The sequence below is a fragment of the Octopus bimaculoides genome, chromosome 14 (genome assembly GCF_001194135.2).
Source record: "Octopus bimaculoides isolate UCB-OBI-ISO-001 chromosome 14, ASM119413v2, whole genome shotgun sequence".
NCBI lineage: Eukaryota > Metazoa > Mollusca > Cephalopoda > Octopoda > Octopodidae > Octopus > Octopus bimaculoides.
In genome coordinates this window covers 50,454,842-50,465,077 of record NC_068994.1, presented here as the reverse complement: position 1 = coordinate 50,465,077, position 10,236 = coordinate 50,454,842, and the positions used below count along the sequence as shown (strand labels likewise).

General features: G+C 35.8%; 1 protein-coding gene across 4 annotated transcripts in view; it reads left to right on the top strand.

The window, feature by feature from the left end:
- Nucleotides 1–10,088, top strand: part of LOC106874741 (C-terminal-binding protein) — a 185,466-nt gene extending 175,378 nt beyond the window's left edge. For 3 of the 4 annotated variants that reach the window (XM_014922579.2, XM_014922581.2, XM_014922580.2), the window contains exons 9-11: nucleotides 3,246–3,296; nucleotides 7,158–7,289; nucleotides 9,573–10,088. In XM_014922579.2, the coding sequence (XP_014778065.1) occupies nucleotides 3,246–3,296; nucleotides 7,158–7,289; nucleotides 9,573–9,766 (377 nt within the window). In that variant the 3' untranslated portion in view covers nucleotides 9,767–10,088. The remainder of the gene's footprint in view (nucleotides 1–3,245; nucleotides 3,297–7,157; nucleotides 7,290–9,572) is intronic. The other variant, XM_014922582.2, reaches the window with a different exon arrangement.
- The last annotated feature ends 148 nt before the right edge of the window (nucleotides 10,089–10,236 follow it).

Below are 10,236 nucleotides of genomic sequence, written 5' to 3'. Positions count from 1 at the left end.
CTACTACTACTACTACATTCACTTATTTGCCAATACTCATACTTCCACTATTTTGCCTCCATTGATATTCCAGTGTGTAGGGGGTCCCCACCCCCCACTTTCTCTTTTCTCTGCTCCCACTCCAACTGCCATTAGTAGTTTTTATATGTATTAGTTTATTGTCTGTTAATGTGTTTTGACTAATTGATATTTTAATTGGTTGTTGAAGCCAAGACAGAAACTTAAAAATATATCAAAGAAATATTTTGTGTTTGCTAATATTTTTGTTGAATTCCTTTTTTTTTTTTGTTTTGTTTTGGGAAAATTCTTTGCAAAAAAAAACAAACTTTGAACAGATTTTAATATTTTTCTAAATTTTGCTTTACTATTTCAACACATGTACAAAACCAAAACTTCCCCCTCCTCTTTCTAATCAAAAAGTAGCCTTCGATTTCATCGATTATACTGTTTCATCTGTACTTTGGGTTTAATTGATCGACTGTGTCTTGTCTTAATGTTTTTGTGAGGCAACATGGAGGCTTTGTTTTGTTTCTCATTTCTTGTAAATCGTTCTCTGTTGACTTGACATTTGCAATGTTATCTTCCTTGCAGCAGCAGAGCAGCCTTTAATATTTCTGAAGGTCTGCAACTGTTTACAGTTAACATTAGGTACAGGTATGGCTTGTATGGTAAGAAGTCTGCTTCTCAACCATACGCGTTTTAGGTTCAGTCCCACTGCGTGGCATATTGGTGAAGTGTTTTCTGTGCGAGTGGATTTGATAGAGGGAAACTGAAAGAAGTTTGTCATGTGTGTCTGACTGTCTCCTTGTGCTGCTTTTCATGTGATAGTTGTAAACGAGTGTCACTGTACAGCAGGCGGTGTCCTTCGTTTCCTATCTTCTGTGAAAACATGTCTGGTCATAGAGAATTATTGCCTTACTTGGAAATAGGTGAGACTTAACACAGAGGGTATTAAACCATAGGAAAATCTCTCTCACCAAATTCCATCTGACCCATCCATGCAAGCATGGAAAACTGTACATGAAATTGATAACGATGATGATGATGATGACAATATGGTAGATATCATGACAGCAATAATAGAGCGTCCAGTGCTTTGCTTAACGTTTAGATTCATTTACTTGTTTCCAGTCAATTCAAATCTCTCTAGAGCTCACTCTGACACTCTCATTTCTTTCAAAATTGTTGGAATATATTTGTGGAATTAACACTTTCACCCGTTTGTATCTGCTCTTTTACTTACTTCTCACTCTGTACCTGTATAGGAAGTTGTTATCAATTGGCAGATTTTCTGCTGTGTGGTTTGCCTTGACTACCAGATTGCAGTCCAAACCTTCTGCTTGACAGAAAAAGGCATTTTGAGCTGAGCTGGATTTGTTGTTGTTATTACGCCAGGCAAAATGTTTAACAGCATTTCATCTGTCTTTACATTCTGAGATCAACTTTGTCTTTCATCCTTTCGGGGTCGATAAAATAAGTACCAGTTGAGCACTGGGGTTGATATAATTGGCTTACCTTGTCCCCCGAAATTGCTGGCCTTGTGCCAAAATTTGAAACCATTATTATTATGCTGGGTGAAATATTTCTAAGCATTTCATCTGTCCTGAGTTCAAATTCCACCTAGGTCGTCTTTGCCTTTCATCCTTTCGGGGTCGATAAAATAAGTACCAGTTGAGCACTGGGGCTGATATAGTTGACTTACCCTGTCCCCCAAAATTGCTGGCCTTGTGCCAAAATTTGAAACCATTATTATTATTAAGGTAGTGAGCTGGCAGAATCTTTTGTGATGAGACCAAAATGATTAGCAGCATTTCAATTGGCTTTACATTTTGAGTTCAAGAGGTGCCAAAGGCGTATGATTGAAATTTAATTATTTGGAAATTGCAATGAAAACAATTGGAAAGGACTGACTTTGCTTTTGGGAGGCCGACTTGCTTCATCAACTGGTTTAACCCTGGAGTCATGTCTCTGGATTGATAACTTTCTCTTGCCTACCAGTCTTGGAGGAATATATGCTGCCTTATTCTTCTGCTGAAGCCATTGGGGGAGAAACAATGGATAATGTACCCCGACATATACTGTGTCTGATTGAAAGCCAGGATTGTCATGGCTGGAATGCATTGAATCATATGCCTGCTATGTTCCTAACACCAGATTTGATCATATGCCTGAGGTTAAATATGAGTTGATGTCCAGTTCTAGTATCTCTCCCCTCAAATTTCCTCATCTTTTCCCAGTGTTAGGAATCTCTTTTGAGTAGTTAATAAATCAAATTTCCTGTATATCTTTTATTATTTTCTCCACTTTTATTTAGAATTAAAAAAAAAATAATCCTCTTCTCCATTCTTCATTTTCTTGTCTTCATGTTTTTCTGTGATATTTGCATTGTGTTGCTTCCTCACATCTCCTTTTAGCAACTCCGCAAACTTAAAGGTAATTTTTTTTTTCCTTGGTGGAATGCTACCCAGATTGAATAAGGTAACTTGCACCCTTACAAGTAAAGGTCATTTTTCCCTCCCTTTTTTTCTTTTAATATATACATATATATATTTATCTATAAAAACATATGGTTTTAATTTCTACATAGTGAATTACCCTGCTGTAATTTAAGCATGTTTTCAGCACCTCTGTTTAGCGTCTGCTTCGTAAGTCATTTTTTTCTCTCTTTTATTTGTAATCCCCCCTGTATTCAGATGCTCTCAGATAAATGATTATAAAAATAGGGAAGGAAATATCTACAAGCAAACAACATCAATAGTAAACTCTATTTGTATATTAACCCCTGTCCCACAGTTGGGTTGGTATGGTGTTGGTGTGTCTTGCATCAGGGCGGCAGAATCAGTAGAGCACCCATCAGTATTTATTAGCATTCACTTACATTGGGAGTTCAAATCTAGCTTAGGCTCACTCTGCTTTCCACATTTCTGAGCTTGATAAAATTAGGTACTAGAGTTGATATAATTGACTATTACAGTCTAAGTTGTGGTACCTTAGCATTGCTTCACAATCTTTTGACTGAAACCGAGAAAGCAGGATAAAACTATAAGCAGAGAAATAGAGAGATAGGGATTGTTGAAGCTGCTTGTCTGGTGAAACTGTCAAGCTCTGTTTAGGTACCAACATAAAATTAAACTTAGTCCTTAGCCAGCATTGTTCAGGTATCAGTTCTGCCTGGTGTTGCCTGGTGTCTGCTCGGTGATTTATTTTTCAGTAGTCTATTAATTACATTTTATTCTGTGATTCAGTGAAAGTGAACAGCCAAAACCCGGGAGAATTCGGTAATGGGGCAAGCAAAGGTAAGCGCCTATTTAAGTCGGGTGGTATGGTACACATTCATACATGCACATAGACACACTGACATGCACGCACGCACACACATTCTCTCTCTCTCTCTCACACACACACACACACACACACACACACACACACATATACGCTCAGACACTTGAACATGTGCTGTTATAAACCATACATACACATATATACATTCAAATGTATTATGTGTGTAATTTAATTTGGAATAAGTGCTACTGTTTCTTCACATCAGTTAATATGGGATGATCTATATTTCAAGCTGTCAGTTTCATTTGAAGATTATATTCATAATATTTTTTTTTTGTATAGTTGTTATTGTTTTCATCAATATAAAATGCACAAAGAATTTAACAACATTAGTAGCTGGTCAGTTAGATATATAGTTTTTCATTCTATTTATTTATTTTTCACAAAGTTAATAATAAGAGTTATTTCTGAAACTGACAAGACAGTTGTATTATTCCACAGCATAAACTGATGGTAGCTCAGAGTTGAAAGGCAAAAGCCCCTACCTCCTGGAGGATTTGAACGAAATATGTAGAAGGAAGAGGTTTAAAAACAGCAAAGCATTTAGTCTGATACTGAAGTGCTTAATTCCCCTTTGCCATTGATTAATGATGTTAGTGATAGGTGACCTTTTGAAAAAGTCTTCTGTCAATTTCAATTCCGCACCTTCTTCTAAGTGGCACCCATCATTATTATGTTTTTCCCTGTAAAATTTTAGTTATTAGCATTACGATCATGTCCATTCTGTTTTCACTGTGGCAAGTATGGAAGGCATTTTAATGCATATGGTATTCATTTTTAACTCTATTTGACACTAGCTTGCCTGAGAGCCCCCCTACCCACCCACCCACTTCCCGGTTCTGTGATATGAACTCTCTGTTTTAATGTGATCTATATTAAATCCTTGCATCAAAATTCCATGTTGTTTCATGTTCCAAGCACCAGTTTAATAATCTCAGTCATTTTACTAAATTCTATACGATTTTCAGAATTAACTGGGACAAAGACAATCTCTGTGTGTTTGTGTGTGTGCGCACGTGCACACATACACACACACACCTCAGCCATTGGTTATAGTAGAAGACACTTGCTGAAGGTGCAGTGCAGCTGGAATGAACTTGAGACCACATGGTTGAGAAGCCAGCTTCTGAACTGTACAGTTATGGCTGGACATATATATATACATTAGAGACTGTCTGAACCATACAAACATGGAGAAGTAGGCATTAAAATGTTGATGGTGATGCCATAGAAATTTGCATATTAGCTCTGTTGGAGAGAAAAGTTAAAAGTGGTGATGTTTTTGAATTAAAATTCTTAGTTACAACCAACCACCATTTTGCAAACATGTTTTTTTCTTTTTTTGTTTTGGTCATTTTTTTTTTCGTACAATACATTCTCTATGCACTTAGTTTAAAATCTGGTTATTTTTTGTTCAAATCTTTGTCGCCATGTGGAGAAAATTTTAATTTACTGGTCGTGGTCTCTTATTTCTTAACATTTCTAGTATGGACTGAGGATTTGTTACTTTTCTCCATTTTATTTACGAGCTATTGTTGTTTTGTTGGAAAATCTCATTGCTTCAGATACTATTATTTCATTTCCACTTGCTTATATACTGTATGTGTTCCTGGTGAAAATGAATTTGTTTTGATTCATCTTTTTATTTATAAAGGCTTGGTTATATTTTTATTTCTTTTCCCCTTTTTTTATTTTTGTCATAAAGGGCATGGCTATTAACTCATTTTAAGATAGACATTATAATTCTATTTATTTATAATTTTCATACTATTTTGCTTTACGCTATTGACTATGTTATGGGGAAATTTGAATTTTTGTTGATCTTTTCCAATTCCAGAAATCATTGAGGAAGGGTAGACTAAACTAAAGTGGTTTTCTCTGTGACTTCATGAGAAAAAAATAATTGATAACAACATTGGGATCAAATGAGACATTTGTTAATTGATCTTGTCTGTCACATTGACCCTTTAGTATTGAAATTATTCTGTCAAATTTAATGCTTATTTATTCACATTGTTTTAAATTAATCATGTTTACTTTTTAGAATGACATTGTAGGATAGGTGTGAGAGGCTGTGTTTGACCTGCTTGAGCATAAAGCGGGTAGAATACCTGGGTTGGATACAATCGGGATAAAGAGAAGACGAAAAAAAGCAGTTGCGTGTCTGAAATGAAATTTACTATCAAAAGCTAGCGTTGCTTTCATAATAGGAAGAGTTGAGGGGGCATGATTCTTCTCTGCCTGTTCTTTCTCAAATACCCACCTTATGCATGAGGTTGAACCTTGAGACCCTGTGTCACCTGAAGTACACAACTTCAATGCTTGACCAAATCACCCTCAGGAAACATACAGCAAAAAGGGTGTACAACTAACATTTAATAGTTTTTATCAATGGCACTGATGCTTTGTGACTTATGTGTGTGTGTAGATAGATATGTGTGTACATTAGACTCCAGTAGATGATTGATTGGTTGGAGGTTGTATATTATTTTTCTTTCAGCTATTTAATTAAGTGCTAAATGTTTAGTTCCTAATTAAAGCTAAGTAGTGTACTTGTTCCTTACAAGCTGAATATTTGCTGAAAATTAAAACGACTATTCCGTGTAAAATATGTATTTTATATCTAATGACCTCTGTGCTAACTTTATTGATATTTGCATGCCAATTAAAACAAAAATAATCTAATAAAAAAATTGTTAGCCAGCTCTTAGGTATGTGTGTCTCACAAATTAGTCTTTTTTTTTAGTTATTAGTAATTGCTGCTCCTTACTACTGTGTTGTAACTTTTCCTCCCAAAGCACTTAGCATTATGTGGGGGCAGTATTCTCAGACGCTTTGGGGATTTTTTTTTTTCTTTGATAATTTCAGTTTGGAACTGGGGTGTGGGTGTGTTGTTGCTGGCAGTGGATTGAATTGAATATAGATTTTTTTTTAGATACTAGATACTGATATTGGTTTTCAATTTCGGTGCAATGCCAGCACATTCGTGGAGTGGGAGGGTATAAATAGCTCATACCAACCCCAGTGCTCAACTGGTGCTTATTCTATTGAACCTGAAAGAACGAAAGGCAAAGTCCACCTCGGGCAGAGTGCTGGTCCGGCGTGCTAATGATTCTTTCAGCTCGCCGCCTTGCTAAATACAATTATTGAAATTTAAGCTGATAGACTAAAATTTGAATTCTATGTTTGAATTCCAGCTTCATCTACTTCTCTTGTTTCAGTTTGTGATTCCCATCCCCCCCCCTCTCCTCCACCACCCCTGTCTCTCTGTAAAATTTCAAACTGAATACAATTGGAATAGTAAAAGAACTGATATTTTGATTTGTGTGTGTGAGTGTGTGTATACATATTATAAAAGCTATCTGCTTGCTGCTAATACATTGTTTTCTTCAAGAGATCTTAAATATGGTGGTGTTCATGTAATACATATAATTGTCAAGAGTTGACTAATGCTCACTCTATTGTTATTATTAGTTCAAGTTCTTCTCTGAATAGATGGCATGTCAACATAAAGCATTTTATTTAATAGTAATAATGTTAATGATAATAATAATAGTAATAAAAAGACATTACCTGTGGAGTGCCTGTTCAGCACAAAAATTTGAATTAGTACAAGCAATGGCAAAGTAGTACACTATAGTAATATATGTATGTATGTATGTATGTGTGTATGTATATATAGATATATATATATATGTTTTTTTTTATGTATGTATAAAAGGTACATACATTGTGTATATGTGATATGTTGTTGGTGGCATAAACAATAACGAAAATGTTTGACTTTTTTCCCTTTTCTTTTCTTCTACTTGCAGGTGCTTTCCTTATCAACACTGCTCGAGGTGGTCTGGTGGATGAACTTGCTCTCGCTGCAGCACTGAAAGAAGGTCGTATTCGGGCAGCTGCTTTAGATGTTCATGAGAGTGAACCATTTTCAATGGCAAACAGTAAGTCTGGACCTGTTGTTAATCGCCAGACCATCCTTGGTCGAACTGATATGTAATCAAAGACGTTTTCAACTGTGGTCACTTTCTTTATCCGATATAAGTGCATTTTGCAACATATTACCCAGTGTGTCCACCCTCACTTTTTTTCCTTCTCATGATTGTAGAGGAGACTGTGTGGAGATTGTCTGTTTGTAGCCAGTTGAACAATCGTGTTGAGAGTCCCCTTTGTTTGATTCACAGCTGTTGCTACAACTGCTTGTGCTGATAGTTTTGAATAAAGAATTGCAGTTACCTGTCAGTAATGACTGTGAGACTAAAGTGCTGGATCACTGACAAGATGGTCAATATGAAACTTTATTATGACTACCATTGTACCCCTGAGCAAAGCAGTAATCCTTTTTCACACTGTTTTTTTATGACTGAGAAAAATAGAAATGACAATGATTAGCAGTGTGGTACCTTGTCTCCTGAGGCGGCGAGCTGGCAGAATCGTTAGCACGCCGGGCGAAATGCTTAGCGGTATTTCGTCTGCCGTTACGTTCTGAGTTCAAATTCCGCCAAGGTCGACTTTGCCTTTCATCCTTTCGGGGTCGATAAATTAAGTACCAGTTACGCACTGGGGTCGATGTAATCGACTTAATCCGTTCATCTGTTCTTGTTTGTTCCCTCTATGTTTAGCCCCTTGTGGGCAATAACGAAATAGGTACCTTGTCTCCTGTAGCGAGTCAATTTGAGGCATATTGAATTTAAAATGTGATTGACCATGCTAAAGACACAATAAAACCTAATATCTACTATGGTTTAATGATTAAGCATTTAGAAGCTGATAGTCTTGTGATAGAAAACTTACCATTTTGACTGTTATATTTATTTTTTAGTCCTGGTACTCATTCTATTGGTCTTGTTTGTTGAACTGTTAAGTTAATGTGACAGAAGCAAACTAACATCAGTTGTCAAGTGGTGGTGGTGAACAAACATAATCCCCCCTCTCCCTCACACGCACATACACACACACACACAATGGGCTTATTGCAGTTTCCATCTACCAAATCCACTCACAAGGATTTGGTCAGCTCAAGGCTATAGTAGAAGGCACTTGCTGAAGGTGCCATGCAATGGAACAGAATCCAAAGCCACATGATTAGAAAGCCAAATTTTCACCACACTGTGACAACTATTATTGTTTTCAAAATTAATTAACCCTTTTGATACCAACCCGGCTGAAACCGGCTCTGGCTCTGTAGTACAAATGTCTTGTTTTCATAGGTTTTGAATAAAAATCTTCCACCAAACCTTCGTCACAATCTATGTTTCTAACACCAGCTTAATGATAACTAAGTTGTTTCACTAAATTCTTTGTTATATTTAAAATTAATTGAAAGAAACACAAAGCATCTCAACAGAAATACAGTAACAAAAGGGTTGAAGTTATTTATTGCATATTTCACCAAGAAGATCAAAGTAAAGTTCATGAAACAATGGCTATAAAATATTTTTGCATTGTTATAGTCATTTAGTATTGTGGTATTCTGTCATACCAGTTATTTAGCTGTTGTAACATTTGTTGTGTGCCTTTCTGAAGTGCAGTACACTAGGAGAGGAGCTAGGTCTTCATGCTTCACTTCAATTATTTCATGCTGCTACAAACACTGTGTTTGGCTTCACTGTTGACATTAACAATGGTATCTAACAGTTAGATATTTACTCTAAACACCTCTTTCATCTAGTAGTCTGTTATTATCTCTGCAATTGTCACCATTGCTGCAGTCACTGCTTTAGTTGTTGTTAACATCTCGTTGGTGTAGAGCCATGGTCAAAAGTATTCCATTCATGACCAAGCCATCTTATAATTCCAAACATTGTATATCCAGTTCTTCATTTCATATATTTAACCCTTTAATATATTCAGATTATTTTGTCATTGGTTTGACTTAATCATGCATTATCTCATTGCTTCAACATCTTGATGATGTAATTATTCATTTTGACAATGACATTGTAGAGTAGGTATGAAAGGCCCAATCTGGCCAATTAGAACTTAAAACGGGTTGAATATATAGCCAGCTTTAATGTTAAAGGGTTAAACATTCTGTTTATCAGAATTGGTGGAAATAAATGACTTGGTGAAGTGGGGTCGTGGGTGGTGTTACAATGTATTTCTCTCCTCCCCACCTTTCTTAATTCTCTTAGAATTCTGTTAGATTATTCTCAAAGACTGTTCGTTGTACTCCGTTAAACTGTTTTCCTATTTTTTCTCTTCTTTTTTGTTCTTCCTATCCAAAGGTGTTCTCAAGGATTGCCCAAATCTGATCTGCACGCCACATTCAGCTTTCTACAGCGATCAGAGTGTCTCGGAACTACGCGAAATGGCAGCCGGGGAGATAAGACGAGCGATTATTGGCCGGATACCAGAGAGTCTACGCAACTGTGTGAACAAGGAGTATTTTCAATCAAGTAAGCAGATCTCATTCCTGTAACTGGATGATGAATCTGATGTCAGACTCTATTCCTGTTTTTGGGGATGGACATTATATATACATATATATCTATGTGTGTGTGTATGCCTATATATATATATATATATATGTGTATCTATCTATATATATATGCGCACACACATACATAAATATATATTTAAAAAAATTACAGAACAAAAGAGAAAAATAAATCTTAAAAAAAATTCCTGCTTGTCTTGGGCAGCCAAAGCTATATTATAGATGATAGAGAAGAAGTCAGGCCGGACTCCGGAAATATGTATGCACGTGTTGATTTGATATCTTGGCAAAAAAAAAAAATAAACTGCAAGAAAACAATGATAATTGATAATTATGATAAAAATGGAAAAAGACAAAAAGAAAGCAATGAAATATCAACAAACAATTTCAAAACATTTAAATGAAACAGAAAAAAATTTTTTTGAAGAAAAAAAATATTCATCTTTTTTAAA